At 48.7% G+C, this 21,890-nt stretch overlaps 1 protein-coding gene across 2 annotated transcripts in view; it reads left to right on the forward strand.

The window, feature by feature from the left end:
• Positions 1-21,890, forward strand: part of ARID3B (AT-rich interaction domain 3B) — a 37,714-nt gene that overhangs the window by 11,216 nt on the left and 4,608 nt on the right. Inside the window, exons 3-8 of one of the 2 annotated variants that reach the window (XM_054214380.1) lie at positions 1,663-1,734; positions 3,345-3,417; positions 15,815-15,998; positions 17,856-18,115; positions 18,291-18,548; positions 21,386-21,487. In XM_054214380.1, the coding sequence (XP_054070355.1) occupies positions 1,663-1,734; positions 3,345-3,417; positions 15,815-15,998; positions 17,856-18,115; positions 18,291-18,548; positions 21,386-21,487 (949 nt within the window). The remainder of the gene's footprint in view (positions 1-1,662; positions 1,735-3,344; positions 3,418-15,814; positions 15,999-17,855; positions 18,116-18,290; positions 18,549-21,385; positions 21,488-21,890) is intronic. The other variant, XM_054214381.1, reaches the window with a different exon arrangement.

Below are 21,890 nucleotides of genomic sequence, written 5' to 3' on the forward strand. Positions count from 1 at the left end.
GTTTATAACCAAGTACAAACTCGGTAAGAAAGCAGCTCAGCCTTGGAACGTGTGAAGTTGTGGATGGGAAATAGCTGCTGCCTTCTGAAGAGCTGGTCTGTCTCTCATCCTGACTGTTCGCATGGGTTTGTTGATCTGAGTTAACCATCAGCGGGGTTTTAGGAGCAGCTGGATGTTACCATAATTAGCAAAAAACCTCTGTGTTTTTAGTCTCTGCTAGCAAAGGACACCCAGATGAATCCTCCTGTGAACAAAACCGGTCTTCAGATCTCTTCCTAGAGAGGCCTGGGAATTGATCTGCTGTAATAAACAGCTGACATAACAGAAGTGGCAATAATCCCCCATTAAATATCTTTCAGTTGATGGGACTCACTGGATAATTAACTTTCCAGCAGGAATTACTGGCTCAAACTAAATCAGCAGGCATTAGGGCAGCTCACTGCAGTGTTTTTTAAAGGGGGAAATGTAGCTTTGCCTGGCCTTGACAAGAGCTATTCATCTTTCTAATTCAATGTATGTGTCACAACCAGATGCCTCCAAGATTTCAGATATTGGACCACCTCTCGAATTCGCATGCGTTTTGTTTTTTTGGGTTTTTTTGTGCTGAAAGCTCTTGCTCTCTTCGGTGCTTTTCTAGCTGCGTTAGGATGCTGCGTGTTTATCAGGACAGGGTAGTCCAAGCCACCTCGCCGGGTGGATTTGGCTGTTCTCTTTCCTTGAGTAGCTCTGGAGCACTTGCTCTACCGGAGCTTTGGGAAGTTTATGATTTAAAGATGCTCGTACAATTTTTCAGAATCATTCTTCTGGTCTTTGGTCCTGCCGTACGACCGAAGGCTGCCTCTACTGGTTTCCAGCACCGGTGATCATTTCGGAGTGATGATTTACCAAGTAGTAGAATAGTCCTAACTAGAGTAATCCTTTTAATGCCTAAGAAGAATGAACCTTAATCCAGCAAAGCTGAGCTTTCCATTTCTGCGAGGAAAATCCAGATCCGGGAGCTTCCAGGAATAAGGGTCCTGGGTTGGCAAGAAGCTTTCCAGTGGGATTATTTCCCTCTTTCTTCAGCGTACTCTGGTTTGGGTTTTGTAGACAGGTGGGGGGAGGATGGAAGGGCATTTCCAAGTGTGTTTGGTGTCCTCAGGCAAACAGAAAGGAAGGATGCCTGGGTAACACCTGCATCTTTCACCAGGGGCTCTAGGATGTGTGCTTGGGAAAAAGATGGACATGGAGACCTCTCTATTCAGGTGTTGGACCTCATTACAGCAAAGCACCAGCCACGGGGAGGTTAGCATACCTCTCTTTAGCAGGTGAAGGCAGGCAGCTGTTGAAGGTGTTGAGGACTTTCCTCTGGAATGGTTTTCCCAACTTTTTTTTTTGAGATACATTTCTGCGAGAAAAATCTTAGAGCTGGAAGAACTTCCCCTACCTTCAGTACGTTGCCTGGAAGGTGAAATGCCACATCCAGTTTTGTCAGAGATTGCAAGAAAAGCGTGCCGTGACAAATGTACAAGTGTCCCCAGTTTTTCAAGGCTTCTTGGTCTACGCCAGCAGCTGCTTTTGCACGTGTTTGTGCCCAAAAATGCACATGTGCAAGCTTTCTGGAATTGTCCGCACAGCCCTTTCCCTGGCGATCCTTTCACCCTTTCGTTTCTCTCTCCCTAGAACGGCAACGTGACCTGGAGTGATGAAGGTGACGGGTGCCGAGGAAGAGAAATTTCACGAGACTTTGCCAAGGTCAGTCCGATCACGGGGATTTTGGGGAAGGGGTAACTTTGGGGAATTCTTGCCCTGATCTGTGACAGGGGGTGACTATGGACCCCTTGCTATTCCTCTGTAGTGAATTTGTAAGAAAACTGCTTTGTCCCGCAGCCCTCTGCCTACAAACCTGTTATTTTGTTGAGCTGTTTGGGACTATTTTGTTGCTTTTGGTCACTGGAACATAGTTTGAACCAAGACCTAACAACCAGACTTTTAACATTTAAAATCTTAGTCAATGGTTTCTCCAGCTGGGAGAAGAGTATTTTGTTTCTTGAACCAGAATTGCATTGTGGTCGTGGATTTGAATGTGGCAGCTGCGTGTCGCATCAGCTGGAGGAACTCATTTTAAAGTCAGCTGGCCCTTTCTGAAAGGGTGCAGTTAATTGCTCTGCAAATACACTGGTGTGTTTTCTTCCCAGAGCTCAGGGTGTGAGAAAGCACAGAGCTTCATGGGAAACGAGCCCAAAAAGCCCCTCTCTTTTGGGACCGGATGAATACCAAGTAGCTAGCAGCACCTACGGAGAGGCTGAAATACCTATTTCCCAGTGACTCTTTGCTTTTCCGGTGAGCTGCTCCACAAGAGTAGCTACAGCCAGCAAAAAAAATTCCCTGGAGTGATGCAGGGTTCTTCCTCCAGTGCAAACAAGAGAAGGAATTGAATTCTTCATGTACAGTGTTGTCTTCTGTCGTGTTCTGTATCCTCCTGTATCTTGGCTTCAGCCCTTTCAGCCTGTCACTTTGTGGCCTCGCAGGGTTCTTGAGAGGTGAAAATTAGATTTTTCTGTTCAAGAGGTAGTTGTAAGGTGACACTCATGCCTGTCCCTTCTGAAAAATCAGTGGGTAACGCTACCATACAGTGCCTCTCCTTTGGAATAAGCTGCCTGTGGAACTTTATTTTAAATTCTTGGGGGGGTTTAAGCCTTTTAGTAAAACTGTCTCTGCAGCAAATTGGTTCCAGGCTGATTTCTGCTATTTTTGAAGGCTTTTTGGCTTAATTTGGAGTGGCCTTTCCTGCCAGGCTTTAGTAGCTACAGGAAAGCTCTGCCCTTTAATCTCATCCTTCAAGGGACTTGGCGTTTGTCACTTAGGTGACAACCCCTGAAGGAGGGAATCGTGAGGCTAGGAGAAGCTGCAGAGAAGTTTATCTCCCTGGTTGCCTCAAAGCTACAGACCGCTAATCTGCCCTGAACCGCTGGGACCTTCCTTTTGGTTGTCTCATCTTTCATTCCAGCTTGTCTTTAATAGTTCCTCTCCCCTTTGCTTCCAGGGGGTTTCAAGCCCCGCTCTGTAGCAGCGCTGTTAACCGGGTTGGGGTCCTGTTCCCTTCAGGGTGCCAGTCTCCCCTGTGCCTGGATGAGTTTCTGAGGGGCTGAGCAAGGCAAGCCAGAACAAGGATCCTCAAACTGTCACCGCAGCCTTGTCCACCAAAATTGCTCGTGAATCCTTCCCTCTTTTGCCTCTCGGCCTGTGGGCTGCCTTTCACCCCTCCAGTACAAACCCCAGATCACCCACTGGAAGAAGCTACTATTATTTATTTTCCATCTCGTTGTGAATTGTGCCTTCCTTTTTTATTTTTTTTCCCCCAGCTCTATGAACTGGATAGTGACCCCGAACGGAAAGAGTTCCTGGACGACCTCTTCATCTTCATGCAGAAGAGGGGTGAGTGAGCGCTTGTTCGAACTCGATAGGGTAAAAATGGGGCAGCAGGGTGCTGCTGCTGTTGGAATTCTTCCCTCCTGAGTTTGAAGGAACAAATCCAGCCGTTGAACTGGCAGATCAGGTGGAAGAGCAGTGGTGAGACTTGAGATATTTGCCTCGGGAGATAAGGAGACCAGTAGGAAAGAACTCTTCTGCCCTATAACTTAATTTCAGATGCTATTTCTTTACCCTCATACCTAATACTGCTGGTGTCCATGCGCTGAAGAGCCCAAGAAGCCTGTATCCCCACGGATTTTTGAGCCAAGGCTGAGTACCACCAGGGATTCTCTGGTCTCTTCAGGTAGCATGAGCCCACATCTTCTCGTGTTTTATATCAATGGCATGTGGAAGTTGAGAGTGAATGCCTTCAGAGTAGCGGCACACGATCTGGGGACTGGGAAGATAGACCCCGAGCCACATTTTCCTGTGGATTCTCACAATGTGTCAGCTTTCCCGTTAGTAATTTTGTGTAACTGAGTGCAGAAGCGTGCAGCTTCTCACGTTCCTCTCTGTGGTGTCACAACTTGTGTGTCTCCTTGCTACAGGGCTGGTGATGCGCGTGTGAAGTAGCTCGGCTGGGATGTCACAAAAATCTCTTTCTCTCCCCTGGTTATCAAAGTTCAGTTCCCTCGTTGCAAACTATTAATAATAAAAAAGTACATGTATGTGGCATAAAACACCTGTCTGAACATTTGCGGTAAATCCTTTATGCTGCTCTCTTCCTTTATCCCTCCAAGCATGCCAGCCCAGACAGAGTTCCGACAAAAACTTCTGCCAAAAAGTGTTCAATTGTGCTAGAGATCTCTTCATTGTTTCCAAAAAGTCTGCTGAAGGTAGGTGTGAAGAGCAGACATAAAAAGGACCTTTTGCTCCCTCGTGGCATAATGATCTGAGCGTGCTGGACCAAACAAGCCAGGTTGTGCATAGTTGGAAGTGGGGCTGCCTTAGAGTCACCGATATTGTGCCCCGAGAGTCTAATAAAGATGCAACAGCTCAGCCTCATCCATTTAAAAATTAAATGTTCGCTGCCTTGGAGTGAGAGCCTTATTTCCAGTGGTCTTTTGAACCCTGCAGCTTCAGGTGCATCCCCCTCTGTGGATGACAACCAGAGGAAAGGCTCTCCAAAATGCGGCTATTCCAATTGCACTTTGTGTCCATGTCGGTTTTTCCCAGCGTGGCTTGAGCTGACAGCTGACTGGTGGGAATTTTCACTCTCCGGCAGTGAGTTTGAGGTTATGCTTCCAAGTCGGTTAGAAAATTAGAGCCGTGTTTTGCTGATATTTTTGGCTTTTGTGTGCAGAGGCATAACTGGGCTTAGTTAGTTGACTTGCAAATGTTAACCTGAGCTCGTGCGTTAATGGAAGGGCTGGGATGACTGACAGACAAGACAATAATCTGAAGGGTGTGATTGGCAGCAATAGAAACCTCCAGATACCTGGAGAGAAATCTGCTTAATACTTCAGTGTCTCCTTCCTATTACCTTTTAATTATTTATAATTGACGCGTCCCCGGCGCAGGGGCTGAGCTGGTCACCAGCTGGTTGCTGTAGGAGTTGAGCTTTTAATCATCTGGGCATTTCCAAGTGTATTTGTTTTCTGGAGCCTCCCTTGTTTTCTTGCTCGCTAGAAAGACTGAAAATGAAATCGAAGAGCCCCGGCGCCCAGGAGGGAGAGGTGCCGTGAACTGCCAGCCCTCTGCCAGAGGGGAACTGGCTCGACTGCAGGGTACGAGGCAGCTGGGGCCTTGCTTTCTATTTGGCACCCCCAAAAGAAACAGGCAGAAGGACTCTCTGGGGGGCTGAGGTTCTTCAGGTTGATAGCTCAACGTGTGCTCTTCAGTTTTATGGGAGGCAGCTTCTCTTCTGTCCTTAATCTGAGCTGCTGTGCTCAGGAGCGATGCGAAGGAAATCTTTTGACTTTTCAGAAGGCGTACTGTCCGCTTTTCCCATGTCTGCTCTCCCCGCCGCTACCTACAGCAGGGCTTTGGTTTTCTAGTGAGGAGATAGACTTCCTTGCTGTGTCCTCTTCTGGAATCTTCAAAAATCTAGGAGCTTCTACAGCAAAGTTATCATAGGGTACCATTAAGGCTTTCGTTTCTCCTCCCCTCTTCTTCGTTTCTCCTCCCCTCCCCTCATTTGCTTTATGTGCCAAATGAGCATCGGAAACCGAAGGAGGCTGAAACAGCTGCCTTGTTCTGAAAGAGTCCCCCAAAGATGGATACAACCGAGGGCTCATTGCACCTGAGAGCAAAGTGCTGGGCTTCTTAGCTAGTATGTGTGAAGAGCTGGTTAATTTGCACCTCGCGTCTGAAGGGAATGGAAAGCAGCTCTGCTAATAAACATTGCTGGTGTAAAAATGGGGATTTTGCTGTCGTCCAGGAGAAGTGCTGACCCTTGATTGGGGGCTGATGGATTTGGGGCACAGATTGCTCACTGATGCTGAACTTTTTTAAAAAAAAAAAAAAAACAAAAAAACACACACAACCTGATGTGAAAGATAAATGACAGATTTCACAGGAGCTACTGGGCGGTTGGAGGGATGAGAAGATTTGGTGGTTGGTGCTGCTGTTAGGAATGTACCTAGAAATGTGAAGCCATGAAACAGGCTTAATGCAGATCAAATGTGCAGGTCTCATCTGCCTCTGAGCACAGCAGGTTGTCACTGAATGACCACAGCTGCAAGTGATAAAATGGCCCTTCAGTGGCAATAATGATGGAAGAGGGAGATGAGAGGAAAGCTGTAACTCTTCCTTTGTTGGCTGTTTTATTCCTTGTATGTCTTTAGGTGAATGGGTCCCACCGTGGCTGTGATTGAAGGGGCAGATGGGGAGAGGAGGGGAGACCAGACGATGAGAGCAATTAGTGTGCAGGGCTAACTTCAAACCAGGCCTACAACCTGATGCAACTCGCCAGGGACGATGTATTACCGCTCCCACCTTCCCTTTTCTCAGCTCTTCCGCGGTCTCAAACCGAAGGTTGTCCCTCCTCACCCTGAGCAGGGATAAGCAGCTTCGGTGGCTTCCCTCCATCTCCGTTGCTGACCTGGTGTCTTGTAACAAGCTGAGCCTTGATGGTCTGGTTTCTCAGAAGCTGGGGTTTTAACCTCCTGCTGCATCTATGGGCAAGTTTGTGGCTCAGGGTGTTTTTAAGGGGAGGGGCTGAGGCTTCTCTGCTCTTGCGCCGTGGAGTGGGGTGCGTTGCAGGCGCAGAGGCTGGATTTGTTCTGCCTGTCACTGAGGCCACTGCAGGCAGGAGCAGTTCTCTAACGCGATGATATCTTCCACTTCTTTTCAGGTCCTTCTCACCCCGTGACCATACCCTGAGGCTAAATTTTTTACTCCTGTCTTTTCTGGGGGGAGTGATAGAAGGCATAGGTATGATGGGTAGTAGAAAAATGTATCTGTTCGCTCTGTAGCATTGGATATTAGGAAAAATTTTTACACGGAAAAGGTTATTAAGCATTGGAACAGGCTGCCCAGGGAAGTGGTTGAGTCACCATCCCCGGAGGTGTTTAAGAGACGGGTAGACATAGTGCTTAGAGATATGGTTTGGTGATGGTTTTGGTCAGTGTTAGGTTGATGGTTGGACTCTGATCTGAAAAGTCCTTTCCAACTAGACGATTCTATGATTCGATGTCCTGGGTAGCACAGCTAGACTGCTTTTTGTCCCCAGATGGTGAAAGACTGCTAGTGGCATGACTCTTATAGCCACCAATAATCAGGCTGGTTGTATTCCACCAGTGCTGGTCAGGAGAGGGTCGGAGTAGCGGGACTGTTTCACCCCCTGGAAGGATCAGCAGTGTTCGTGCGAGACATTCCTCTTGAGAAAAGGTTTGACGGGGAAGAGATCTAACTGCGTGCTATGGTGTATTAGGAAAGGCTGCCTTTCAAGGGAAGCTGTTTTGTTCATTTTAAGTACTGCCTTTGTGAAGACCTCATAAACCGTCCCCAATTGTACAGCTCTACTAATTTTGTTCAAGGTTTCTGTGTGACCTTGGTTTTCCCAGATGGCTTGACCATTCTGGGTTTTTTTTATGTGTATATACATAGAAGGGGCTTTGTACGTCTGACCGTGTGGTTTTAATGTTTTCCTGCTGTTGTATGCTCTGCCTGCACATTTTCGATGTGGGAAATACAACAAATGCAGGGTATTGACAAAAGCATTTACTGATGGATTCTTTTATCTATAGGCCAAGTGGTGTTTATGAAATGTTTGTCCGGGGAATATGCTTCACTCTCCTACTGATTCAATTTTGCAGGTTTCTTCTTTTGATCCTCTGGAGATATTTTCGACTCTGAATTAAGCAATGTAGTCCTCTAAATGAGACATCAATAGACATAAATTCTCGGCATCCTTTGCTCGTGCTACCTGCTGAATGCTGAGCCATGGCAAATGCTTCCCTAAATAGCAGAGGATGTTCTGCAGTGGAAAATTCTCACTTGAGGCGCTGCAGGAGGTCTGTTCTGGACAGTCCGAATCAACCCGGCAAAGTCCTCTTCCCTGTTAGAGCCTCGGATTTGTGCACAGCTAAATCTCTGCCTCTTGTACCTCCTTTAAAAGCACCTCTTTCATCAACTGTTCTGACTTAGACTCAGGAAAAATGGTGACTGGTGTCTTCTGCAAACAGTAAGCAGTGGGGATTAGTGAAATATTTTAGGCTTTCACTTTTATATTGTTAGAAAGAATTACTTTTTCCTTAAGTTTTAGGGGGAGCTGGCATTCTGATTTACATTCCTCTGTATTCTTTGGGTGGCTTGAGCCTTTCAAAACAGGGAATGCCCTGCTCCATGTTCTTAAACACTTGTAAGTGATGCTAGGATAAAACCAGGTGCAAAGCAAAGTGCTTGGAATCTTTTTTTTGTGCAGGGAGTGTCTTCCTCATCACTGTTAGGTGCCAGGTGAATAAAAGCCTTCAGCAGATATGTAAGTTGATATTCTGGAGGAGCTTACTTGGGTCAATTTGGAATAACTTAGAAGTAGGTCCTTCCAGTAAGAAACAAACTCTCTCCCTGTTCTGTTTTGTATAAATCAAAACACTCATTCCAATCACGGAGATGGGAGACTTTTTTTTTTCTCTAATTTGGGAAAAGCCTGGAATTTTCCCCTTGGAAAGATCTAAAAAAAAATTGTTTCTGGGAAAATATTCAGCATAGTTAATTTTTCAGTCCAAGTGACTAATATCCCTGGCTTTTAACCTGCTGAGAAAACGGTGGTTTAGAGTGAATGTTGCTTTAGCTCCAAAGAAAAAAATCATATTGGAAGCTGCCATTGTAATGAATGGGAGAATAGTATTAGGAGTTTACTTAGTTCTGGCTTACAGGAGACTTGTTTTAAATTCAGCCAGCATGAAGAACGTTTGAGCGGCTTCGGTGTTTTGTTATGAACTGAGTTGGCACTGGACAGGGTGCAAGAGACATTAGTTTGAAGTGATGGTCTGGTTTTGCTTTGCATGAACCTTTCTGTAGCTTATTCATCTGATACGAGTCTGCTCAGGTGTCTGCCAGCCGAGGATCTCAGAAGCCCAGGTGCCCCTCCCTGGGTATGCAGAATTGAGTGATGGAGTCAAAGATGTTTTTTTCCTCATTTTAACCTTTCAGTCTTCAGGGAAATTGTCACATTTCTCCAGCATCTCAAAGACTGGATGTTTGTGTCTCAAATCCTGGTCTTCTTAAGCTCTTTCTTATATTGGTATTTCCTCTTTGCTATGGGCGTTCTTGACTTTCCCCCCTAAATTTTAACGGCGCGTCTTTAAAATGATCAAGGAACTGCTGCACTCAAGCAGTGGAGGTGACTCGACACTGAAGAGGTGACCTTCTAGATATCCAGGTGGATGGAAGAAGGTGGCATTACGGCATTAAAGTGTTCCAATTTTTGACTTTGTTCAGTCTGCCTGACCAAGTTGCCCATGTTTTTCTGCAGTCCCTTCTGTGTTTGTCCCTCTCTGCCTAGAGAGGAAGAGTTTGTCCATTTGGTTCAGAGGTCAGACGTATGGAAACCCACCACCAGTTGCACGGGGGTTCAACATCTGGTGAAGAAATTTGCGATAGCAAATACATTGGACCCAGCTGTGCCAGGGGCAGCCGAACAGTTGGACTGTAGTTGAGCTGGGTAGAAGAGAGCAAATCTCCGTGGGATCTCCGTTGCGGGAATGGAAGAGCAGCCGGTGCGGGAAGGTTAATGTGGCTGGAGCCTTGGCTAATACAAGCGGGGCACCGGGTGCCAGTTAGGCTGCCTCCGGTTCAGCAGCCGAAATCTGATAAGGGGCTGCTGTCAGCCTCGCTTACTGAGGAGGGAAGCAGAAACTGATGGCGTTTTGAGGGGTGCAGATAAGAAGTGGGCCTCCTGTCAAATAGAGCATGATTAATTACCCTCTATCCTGGCTCCCGCTTTGATAGGAGTGTCTAATGGGCCGCAGGCTGGCGGATCAGGTGGTGACATTCCCGTTGGGAGGTGAGAATGCCCGCTGTGGAAATGCCATGTGTAGGGAGAGATTAGATCAGCTGTGGCGAGGGGAGAGGTTGTTTCCCTTCCATATACCTTTCCTTTTCATTCTAACGTTGAGCGCTTGGGATGGACTCGGACCAAATCAACAAATAAAACTTCCATGCCAAGAGCTGGGGCAGCTTCGTGGGAAGCCTCCCAGGGTTTGTCCTGGGAGAGGAATTCAAGCAAACTGGGATCTGAGACGGGGCAGGGTTCAAGTTGATTTGCTTCTATCCTTCGCTGCTGATTTGCTGCTGAACTGATTTTTACCCCTGTTTAGCCTGAGAGAGTGGGGAGATCATTCATACCAAGTAATTACTGTCTCCCTTCAAAGAAACACGAAGATCTCTCCAAGGCTTGGTTCAAATTTATTTTAAATCAGTATGGACTTCCCCGCTCTCCTGGAGAAAACCTCTTCCTTTTGGCTGTCTGACATTGTTTGTCTTCTGAACATAGTTAGAGTGGAAGCTGGAAAGAGCAGCTCTTTTTACCTGTACAGGTTATGGCTTAAAAATCCCCCCCCCTCTACACCTGTTTTTCACTCCAGAGCATGCTTTATTGCCCTTTGAATGTTGCTCTGCAGAATAAATATTTGAGATTCTCACCTCCTTTGTTCCTTACTGAAAAATGGACCCTTCTGAAAGTAAATTGGATAGGGGAAAAAATGGGAGGTGATTGAAAAAGTAGTGCTCCAGGCTGGGTATAATTAACTGCTCTTTGTCTCTTGTGTGCAGGACAAGTCCTGGCTTAGACCCCTTGCTGGTGGGGAACTCCCTGCAGTGGGCAAGGCTCAGGGAGAGGAGAGAGTGGCCCTTGGCAGGGGATCCCCATCGTGGAGGACTTGCAAAGCCAGGCAAATCCCTGCAAAATGAGAGGGGACTTATTTTCTATGGTTAAGAACAGTCTTAGGGACAGTTTTCTTTCTTTACATCTTCAGAATTAGGTGTAAATCTGAAGTCTGGCTAAGAGTGAAAAGCAGGGAAAAGCCCACCTTGGAGGGCTTGGAGGAATCACAGAATGTGTTGGGTTGGAAGGGACCTCTAAAGGCCATCTAGTCCAACCCCCCAGCAGTCAGCAGGGACAGCTTCAACTAGATCAGGTTGCTCAGAGCCTCATCAAGCCTGGCCTTGAATGTCTCCACGGATGGGGCCTCCACCACCTCTCTGGGCAACCTGGGCCAGTGTCTCACCACCCTCATTGGAAAGAGCTTCTTCCTAATGTCTAATCTAAACCTGCCCTGCTCTAGTTTAAACCATTGCCCCTCGTCCTATCGCTACGTGCCCTTGCAAACAGCCCCTCCCCAGCTTTCTTGTAGGCCCCCTTCAGGTACTGGAAGGCCACCATAAGGTCTCCCCGGAGCCTTCTCTTCTCCAGGCTGAACAACGCCAACTCTCTCAGCCTGTCCTCACGGCAGAGGGACTCCAGCCCTCGGATCATCTTTGTGGCCCTCCTCTGGCCCCGCTCCAACAGGTCCATGTCCTTGTGCTGAGGGCTCCAGAGCTGGACACAGCACTGCAGGTGAGGTGTCACCAGAGCAGAGTAGAGGGGGAGAATCCCCTCTCTGGATCTGCTAGCCATGCTTCTTTTGATGCAGCCCAGGATGCGATTGGCCTTCTGGGCTGCTCTGAGCACGTTGTTGGCTTGTGTCCAGCTTTTCATCCACCAGGACTCCCAAGTCTGTTTCCACAGGGCTGCTATGATGGTGCAAGGCTTAGGTGCCTTTCAACAGGCAGGATGGCAGAGCCCCAGCACTGAGCGAGTGGCTTTTGCAGGAGCAAAGCCAGCACCCCCAAGATACCGGTTCCTTGCCGGGAGATGTAAAAACGGTCATTCCGAGATTAAGGAGGGTCTGAGGAAGCTGTAAACCCTGGATAAAGAGCTCTCGAAGGGTGAAAATCAAACAGTTGCTTCTTCTGCTTCCCTAGTGGAAGGGACATAGGGGACATTCAAGCCCTGTATAAGCCCTTCAGGCCTCTGTTACGTCTGCCTGAAACAGAAGAGGCTTTTGAGGGGGGTGAAACAGCTTGGCAAAGGGGGCTGCTTGTTTCCCTTAAGGACAGAGATGTTTATAGCTACAGTCAGGCTTCCTCCAGGGAAAATTCTTTATTCCAGAAATCTGAATTGTAGTTACAGCTGTCTTCATAAAACCAGGAGCCCATGGGCTCTGGGATGATTCCTCCTTCTCCTTCCAGTGTCATTCTTGGGCTTTTTGTCCTCTTTGGAGCCCTTCTACTTAGGAAAGCGGGTGGTAGGTTGTCTGGTGTCTTATGGCTCTCGCTCTTAGGCTATACTCCCACCCTGGGGCCTTCAGTAGCAGGAGTTTGTCTTCCTGAGGTCTCCCCATGCTCGTCAACTTTACATCATCCCTTTTGCAGGAGAAACAGACTCCTTGTCCCCCCTGCCTTGGGCTGATTCCTTGCAGGACTGGCTTGTACTCACGTAGCTGGGGTTATACTACAAGGAAGAAAAATTGCTTACTGAGAAAAGTAGGAGAGGAGCCAGTCATCGTCCTCGCCCTCTTCTCGAGTCCTGCGAGGCTTCCGGCTCTTTGCAAGGCATGGTACGTACAGCATTTCTGAGAGCCGGCACAATAGAGAGGCTTGAAAGTACAGTAAAATGAGTTTGCCATCAAAAGGCAACAAGTCTTACGCTGTGCCCCCGGCTGCTGACCTTTCCCTCTGGAATTCTCCCCTCTGACCTCCGGATCATTAATCCTGATGCTGCCAGATGACAGTAATCCATCATGGCCCCTGACAAGCCTTGCAGCCGCCTGTGAAAGGATCCACTCGGCTTCAGTATCCAATCGTCCCATGATACTTGTTTTTCAGCCTTTCCTGTTGGAGTGCTGGGACTTTCCAATAAAGACTTTATCGCCTCGCTTTTCCTCGGAGAGGGGCTGGGGGAGGAGAGGGCGGTGGGACCAGCTTTTCCGTGTGTCTCAGCTTCTATGAAACATGCAGAGCCCTGGCTTGCTCCGAAAAATACGGTTAATTTGCCAGGTCCAAAACCCAGTTTGGGTTAGCTCTTTGCCAGCTCGGGGAGGGATATTCCTTGGAGAGTGGAACTAGGAGAAAGTGTGGGAGGAAAACGATTGCACCTCCATGCTCAAGGGCTAGAAGGATGGAGGTGGTTTTATCCCTGCTGTAAAGTTTCTCAGTGCTGCATAAAGAAATTTTAAGCCGGGGGGGAGCTATAGGTTTTGGCTTAGTTTATAAAGCTACTAATGAAATTTCGGGGCGCTTTGGTCTGTGAGTCTTGTTTAAAAGCAAACTTGAGGAAGGGAAGGTGTCAAAGGGGTAGTAACATGAGCAGGGAGGTCAGGTCTGATCGCCGGCTCTGCCCCAGCTACGAGCGGGCTCTCTGGAAATACGTTTAAGCCTTTATTTCCCACTGATGTAGATAACGTTTGTCCCTTTCACAGGAGCGTTTGGCTAAAAAATACTTGTGTACCTTTCCAAACACTGAGATGGGAGAACCTAGAGAAGAGTGAAACTGTGTTTGGGATAAATGCAGTATATTAAAAAGGAGATATTTCCTTATACTTTTGTATTAGCGGCTTGTTTTGCCTGAGGAGCCTTACCCATGACCCTTCCCTTTCACTCCCCATCTGGTCACCGTCCAAGGAGAGCTGGATGAAAGTCCCTTCTGGAGGAGTTAATGCCATTCCCTAAATTGGATTGGGGAGAAGCGGGTGGCTTTCAGCGGTGCGGGGTTGCCTGAGGAGATGGGGAGAGGGTCTTCATCCCTCTCCCCCGCCCCGTGGAGCAAAGGTACCACTTAGGACACCCCGGCTTTCCTCGTGGTGGGGGCAAAAATGCCGAACTGTTATCGGAGGGGCATTTTGGGGTGGAAAAACCCACCCCTGGCTTTTTCTAGGGACTGCCAAGGTGAATATTTCCTGGCTTTTCATGTGGAGAGGGCTGGGTGTGACACTGGTTGCTGTGGCTCAGCTGATGAATGATAACTTAAGGCTGGTAACATGATCGCTCCCAGCCCTCTCTGTGTGTGTCTAAAATGACGCTGTTAGCGCGCTCTTAATCTTTGCAATAACACCACCGAGACAAAATGGTGGCTGAGGAAAAAGCGAAGCAGACCGAGGGTTCCGTTTACGCAGGCTGGCACCAGCGTAGGGCGGCCGACTGGGATGGATGGATGGATGGATGGAGCTGCAGGGAGTTTAAACAGTTTGGAAATGTCTCGGCGGTCTCTGCTCCCACAGGGAACCGTTGTCTCTGAAAATGCAGGAAGAGGATCTGATGCAGTTTGTGAAATTACTGCTTTGTGGTTTGTTTTTTGGTTTTTTTTGTTTGTTTGTTTGTTTTTTTTCTGTTGTGGCCAGGGAAGGGGTTGTTTAGACAAGGCAAGGAAAAGAGGATGTGTTAGATATAAAACGACGGAGCGTGCAAACCAAGCCTTATCAGGTTGCTCGTTATGTTTTCTTACAGTTTAAGAGTTAGTAACTTGGTGAAATCGAAGGCAGCCTTTTTAAAGCCGAAGAAGTTTACTTTTTCTATCTAACATCTCATTAACCTGTGGGAATCGGTACCACAAGCTAATGCATAACAGGCTTCAAAAAGAAAAGAGAAGGGGGGGGGGGAAAATTACACGTATAATGAGGACATCTGCGGAGCTGAGCCGAACTCCTTTTCACTAAGCAGAATGAAACCCATTTATAAGGGCCATAAACTGCTCTGCTTCAGGGCATTAACCGAATCGCTGGCTGATGAGCGGTGGCAGAAGTCTCCCCCGTGGGTTGGGTGTTCCATAATTGTCCATTACAGCCCTTCGCAGGCTTTCCTGGAAAGGCTGGCGCTGACCACTGCGGTAGGCAGGATACTGACCTCAGATGGGCGGCTCTTTGATCCAGGACAGTATTTCCTATGCGAAAGAAAAGGTTTGCTACATCAGCATTTCCCCCCCACCCCCCTCCATCTTCCTCTCCTTGCCTAAATCTCATTAGCTTGACCTTTTCAAACCCTGTGTGCTTTATCACTTTAAGGTACTGCTAAAAGGGCGCTATCAGGTTAAAAATCCCATTTTCCTTCCCTCTCTTAACCCACAAGATGACAAAACTGAACAGAAAGGATAGAGCTGTTTCCCTGTCTATCCTCGCGAGGACAGAGCAGGACCTTTGTTTGGGTTCCAAAAAGTGCTTGGGTGCCTGGTGCTTCCCGCAGCGACCATGAGGATGCCTGGCTCTGGCGGTGTCTGCAGGCAGGGACGCCGACGCTCCGTTAACGCTGCTCGTTTGTTCACCACCAACACCATTTCTCTCACTCTCTTGCACCAGTTGCAGCTCTGGCAGCTGGGTTGGAGTTGCTGCCAAGGCACACGTTGCGACCCTGTTGGCGTCTTGTTTGGGAGCGTGTTCAGGGGCAAGGAGCGGGAGGATGAAAATGCTTTGTGAGAGCAGAAGGATATCTCTCTCAAATCCTGGGGAGTGAGGGAGCTGAATCCCAGCGTAGGAGCAGCTGCCTGGCTGCTCAGCCCCTTCCGGAGCACGAGCGATACAGATTTTTATCTGAGATTGCCCTGGGAGCTCATAAAAGATGATTCCTGTGTGCTGCTCCCTCACCCCTAGCATCAAATAGTCCCCGCTTCCCCTCTTTCGGTTTTAGAAGGTGCTTATAGCTGCAGGTTGTTATTTGTCTGATAATTGCTTTTGCCTACAGGAAAGGAGTTTTTCATGAAAAGGCCGTGCCATGTAGCTATGCTTCTCTGGCTCATTTACTCACCCAAGAGAGAGGCTTCAAGTCAGGCTACAAACAGTTGCCTGAATTTCCTATTAGAAGAAGATCGATAGCCCCGACCTGCCGGTTTTCTTGCCCTCATTTTCTCTCCGACTCCCATGCTTCCTTCCCTGCTGTTTCCCTGCAGGAACTCCCATCAATCGGATCCCCATCATGGCGAAGCAGATCCTGGACCTCTACATGCTGTACAAGCTGGTGACCGAGAAAGGAGGGCTGGTGGAAATCATCAACAAGAAAATCTGGCGAGAGATCACCAAAGGCCTTAATCTGCCCACCTCCATCACCAGTGCCGCGTTCACGCTTCGAACCCAGTAAGTCGTAGCAGGTGGATGCGAACACGGATTGGGGACTGCAAAGCAGGGACTGGGGTGGAAAAACGGAGACCAAATTCCACTCTGTGGCCAGAGAGGAGCTGATGAATTGCTTTATTTATCCCTCTCACCCAAGGCTTGCAGTTTTTCTGTTCCTTCTCCCCTTGTTTTTCTCAGCAGTGATCCTTCCTGTTACAGTTTGAGAAACCCCTGACAATTTATTGTCGTTTAGACAATTATTCTATCACCTGGGGACCCCTCCGCACCCGGGAAGGAGAATTGGGGAAAAACAAGGAAACACAAGGTTGAAATATAAATAGAATTAATAGGGTAAGACCGAGTAATTGACATTCATAATAATAAAGAACCAACATTGATCCAAATACCAATGTAAAGTATACAAGGACGACACCCAGCCCATTCCCGCAGCAGGAAGCCGTGCACTCCCAGCAGGAGACAGCAAACGTGGGACACTGCAAGGGGAGGAAGGGAAGGGCTCTGGCACCGGGGCAAGGAGTTCTCGGCACGGCAGCCATCAAGGAAGAGAGAGAACTCCTCAGCAAACTTTCTAATTTCTATTGAATGTGACGTTCGTGGTATGAAATAACCCTGCTGGCAGCTTGGGTCAAGTGCCCGGGTCTTGCTCCTCCTCATCCCCGCACCTGGCAACCTCGAAAACACCGAGACCTTGAATCGCACATCCCATAGCTGGCTATAAAGTAAATATTTTCACCAATTCAGCCACTGGAGTCATCTGAAAGCATGGTTTTCCCAAGCGTAAAAAGAGAAATTAGTCCTGTATCGCTCCAACCAGGACAATTCCTGAACTTGTTCCCCTTCCATCCCTACGAGCCCAGCACTAATATGCTGTCGCCTGGGTCGCTGTGCTCTGTGCCTCCCTCCAGCCTGTGCCTTTCTTGCCTCTTCAGAGCTTAAACTCCTCGGGGCAAGGAGGCTCTTGCTCTGTCTCTGAAGAGTGCTTGGCACAGCGAGGAGGGAGGGAGCCCTCCCGACTTGCAGGCATCAAGTATGAACTTGATCATTTCACATCTGTTATCGCGATTCAGTTGTGGAAACTTGGCGTTTAGCGCCTGCTTACTGTCAGGATTGTTTTTCTGACCCGCAGTATGTCGCGTTGATGAGGCAAGCAAAACAAGAACAACAAAACAAAAAAAAAAAAAAAGGGAAGAAAAAGGAGAATAAGCAGAGAGAGGAAAGAATGGTTAAAGTAAACCTACTGTAAAATTGAAGCAACGGGGCGAGGCTGCGCTTTAGGGACTCGAGCGTGGAAGGCTGGGCTCTGGGAATCCACACCCGGCCCTTCTGCAGACGGATTTCTGGGAAGTTCTTAGAGCCCCTGAGTCCCAGGGGGGGAAGCTCCTTGCTATTTCTACAGCTTTTGGTACCATCAGGCTGTCTCCTGCAAACGTGGGTGCCAGAAGGTTTGGTGCTGCCCAACACGAATGGCTTGGACACGGGTAATTTGTCAAACTTCTTTCCTTGCATTAAGCGTTATGGTCCAAGACCTTCATTCATAAAATTTTTAGATGGTATCTCAGTTGTAAAGGAATTGCGGATGATTCTTTTCTGCCGTTGTGGGTGGAGTAGTATGTAACTATGTGCTTCCCTATAAATATCGAGTGAATTCAGAGTTCCCTTGAGAGCGCTGGGCTTCACACCCAGACTGCGCCACGCTTCTCTATCAAACCAAGCGCAGCGGTGCTCACGGTATGCAGACAAAGACTCCAGATCTGCAGAGGACCTCAGTTTGAAATGCAATGCTTGTTGCTGTAGCCCGTAATTTCATGTTCTGTTGAGAAACCTGCTTGAGTTTCCCTGTGCTCCCCTCTCTCCCAGGTATATGAAATACCTATATGCCTACGAATGTGAGAAGAAATCCCTCAGTTCTCCTGCTGAGCTCCAGGCTGCAATCGATGGCAACAGGCGGGAAGGCAGACGGCCCAGCTACAGCTCCTCCTTGTTCAGCTACTCACCCACCACCACGGGGCCACCTTCGCTCCTGTCTCCCCCAAAGATCCGCTTCCCCATCATCGGCGTCGCGCCGGGCAGTGGGACCAGCAATCCTCGGGTGTCTCCAGCAGCAGCTGTCAGAAAAGGTCAGAGGGGGTGGCTGGGTTAAGAGGCACAGGCACTGAAACACAATTATTTTTCCATTTTATTCACCCAGACTAGTTTGGATTTGAGAGTAGTGGGACAATATTCTGCCAGTGGTTTAGACCTTTGCTTTAGGAAGGGCTGTGGGAGGGACTAAACAGCTCTGCCCTTTTCTAGGTGACGGTGTGCCCTTGACTGTGTCTATGCCAAATCGTATTGCCGTGCCAGTGACCTTGGCTAGCCAGCAGGCGACTGTGGCAGCAAGAACGGCCACCCTGGAGCAGCTGAGGGAGAGACTGGAGTCGGGAGAGCCTCCAGAGAAGAAGGTCTCGCGGATGACAGAGGAGGAGCAGCGGCTTGTCCAGCAGGCTCTTCAGCGCAACCTCTTCAGCATGGCACGGCAGATCCCCATGAAGATCAAAATCAATGGCAAGGGTAAGCAGCACCTCTCGGTACACAAAAGGGCCTTGCGGAGTGTAGCGGGAAGGGAACTGCTCCCAGTATAGGATGTCAAACACCTCTTTACACGCAGGCTTGGCTATCTCTCTGGCTACCAGGCAGAGGTCACCATCAAGAGGCTGTTAAAATGGAGCACGCTAACTGCAAAACTCAACTGTAGCAACATTTTGTTAGGTTTTACTTACCGTTGCTGGTTTTGTTCTATTCTTACTGGTTCAGGAACACCCTAGGCATATTCAGAAAGCTCTGCTTCAAAGCTGATAAAACCCAACAAGACCCTCACTCCCAGCTTATGACCTGCTGTGTCGATCCTGGTGAGCTTGCTTCAGGACTCAAGCTGTTATTTCTCCCCGTAACTGACGCTGAGGGGAATTACCGGTTTCAGGTGATGCTAGCTCAGTCATCCTCGCAGCAGGGGCTCTGTTGCACACCGTTGGTATGCTCCTTCCTTCCCGGCAAGCACACGGATTGGCTGAAATTGCTTTGGGCCACATATCTGCCCCCCTCGTGTTTAATATCTGGCCTATACTTCGGATCCCAGCGCGCGATTTAGCCTAGCCAAAAGCAGCCCTGTGGTTCTGCACTCCGTAAGATGACTTTTGGAGGGGAAAGCCCATCCTGTTGGGCTCGGCATTCCCCTGGCCGGCTCTCATCTGAGCCTCATGCCAGCCTTGTGCTGCAGGGAGTGATTTTCTGTCCGTTGCTGGTCAGGAACTGTTTTAATCGATCGTGGAGGTAACAGCTTTTTCTGTATTGATAGCAGCCTGCAGGAGAGAGATGCCCAGCTTTTAGGAATCCAGGTGGGATGAGGAGGCCGCAAAGACCTGTGTATCTGCAGGGGGGACTGAGGCGTCCCAGGGCTTTTAGTAAATCAGATGATTTCTACCAACATCTGCCGCAACCCTCTGCGCAGCCTCCAGGCAAAGAACTCCTGGCAAGGCTGGGTTAGAAGGTCACGTATAAGCAGCATTCATGGCCTGGGAAATGCACTCCTGAAATGCTTTGTACAAGGGGAGTCACCCCGTAAAGGTCACATTGTCAGGATCAATACTGTTATATGGGGGCTTCAAAAGCTGATTAAGTGCCATGGCTCCTTTACCTGTCCTGGGGGCTGCACTTCACTGGGCGGCAAAGCCGCAGGAAAAAAAAACTTCAGTCCCAACAGCTGCTTCCTCCAAACCTTTTGATCCGTTAAAATTAAAGGTCTCAGACCTCCTATTAATTGTACATTTGGATGTAGGCACAAGGCCAGGCAAGTTTGGCACAGCTTAGAAGAAAGGGGAGAGTTGTTCTCGAGGCCTTTGCTAGCAAAGCTGGTAAAGGCTTTATTGAGACGTTTTGCCAGAAATACATACGGTAAAGGGTCAAAGCAGGTTCCCCTTTGAAGCAGTAGCAGCTTGTTGCAGAGTTCAATGGGATTGGGACTTCACTTCACGGCTCCTGACAGCTAAACATCCGCCCAAATTTCACCTTTAAATACAAAGACCAAAATTTAAATGCAAGACCAAAAAGAGTGAGTCAAAGGGAATACAAATTTTATCAAGTAATGTTCATTCCCTTTCATCTCGCTTTATTATTTTTTTTTCTTTCCGCCCTGAACGTCCTAAATCAAAAGCTAGGAACAATTTTAGTCTCCACAAATAGAAGCAGGCAGAGGGCTGAGCCCTAAGGACCCAACGATACTATTCCCACCTTTGTTAGCTGACTGTGGGCAAGTCGGTCCTTGTCTTTCGTGCCCTGATTTTCCCAATTGCAAAATAAAAAGAAGATTGTGCTTTTTAAGAGGCGCTTTTGAAAAGCACTGTGTGAGTTTATCGTAGGTTGATAGCAACGTTTAGGTTAAGTGTTAACAATGTTCGTAAACCACAGTGGACTCGCTGTCCTAGCAGACTTGAAAGGAGCCAAGAACATGCATTTTACATGCAGCATCCCAGCCTGAGCAGCCTGTCTGCGTAATCTCTCTCTGTTTTAACAGCCCAGCGCCCCCAGACTAACATCGGGTGGGCTGGTAACCGTGATACGGCTGTGCAAACTCTAAGCATGCGTTCCTGAGACCCAGGCTCGCAGTTGCGGCTTGCTTAGGTTGGAGGTTCAGAAGCCTCCGGGAGAGTTCAGTGTTCACCTTCCCCTTTAAACGTCAGTGTGAACTGAACCCCTGCTCTGCACTGACGCTTCCAGAGCTGCCCATCAGGGCTTAGAAAGGACTCTCTGGGCTGAGGACACAGGAAAAAAGCAGATTTTACGCATGTTGTAGGGGCTGCCAAGCATGTGGCTCCTGGGTTGGAGTCTTCGGCGCTGTGTCCCCTCCCTCCAGTGGCCACTGGAGCTGCTGCAGTCTGAGCCCAGCACGGGGACACGCACCAGCTCCCCGAGAAGCTGCCACCCCTCAGCGAAGGGCGAGAGGACTCTGCGTGCGCTCCCCGTCTGCTGCAAACTCAGCCACAGTCCAGCTGATTTCCACGGGGCCTTGCCTCATCTGCTGGCAGCTTGTTCTTTTGAGGGGATGGGTAATTTGGCCTCCAAATCTCTGGGAGAGATTTGGAATGGGATTGGGACTTCACATCACGGCTCCTGACAGCTAAACATCTCTGGGAGAGATTTGGAAATGCCAGTGGGGCTCCCAGCCCGCCCTCGGTTCACACCCAAGCACTTAAAACACCTTTGTAAACTTAAAAGAAGACTGGAAGTGGACACGGTGTAGGGATTTCCTCACCAAAGAGGACGGAAAAGGTGGGCTGCCTACACTTTTGATCATCTCTGATCAGGAAACGGGGTGGTTACTCTCTAACTCTGCATCTCTTCTTTCTTGAAAGAAGACAAACCAGACTCGTCAGCGGCAGCGGCGCTGAATTTGTCACCGAACGGCATTGGGAGTATTAACATGTCGGTGGAGATTAACGGCACTATTTATGCTGGTGAGAAAGACCCGCTCCCGGGGCTGGGTGGAGAGCCAGGCGGGTGGTGCAGAGCGGGACGTGGGGTGGGTGGTGGGCTCCCAGGGGTGGGCTTTGCCAAAGCACAGCGCACACAACCTCTCCGGCTCGGAAAGCTCAGGAGAAGATGATTTCTTTTCTCTTTTGTCTGGTCCCAGGCAGTCAAGACGAATGCCTTTTCCTGCTGGTAGTGGTGGTGGGTTTTAGCATTTTTAAAATCTAAGGGAAGGGACTTCTATAGAAGTGTGAATAGGAAAGAGTGTTATCCCCCTTCTCCGGAGGAGTGGCTCCACTCAGCTTTTCCTCGCGCATCTCTGGGAAGCATGAACTATCCCCTGTGCTCTGCTTGAGCCGTTTCACTTCTGCAGGTCACACATGGGCATCC

The sequence above is a fragment of the Rissa tridactyla genome, chromosome 9 (genome assembly GCF_028500815.1).
Source record: "Rissa tridactyla isolate bRisTri1 chromosome 9, bRisTri1.patW.cur.20221130, whole genome shotgun sequence".
NCBI classification, from domain to species: domain Eukaryota; kingdom Metazoa; phylum Chordata; class Aves; order Charadriiformes; family Laridae; genus Rissa; species Rissa tridactyla.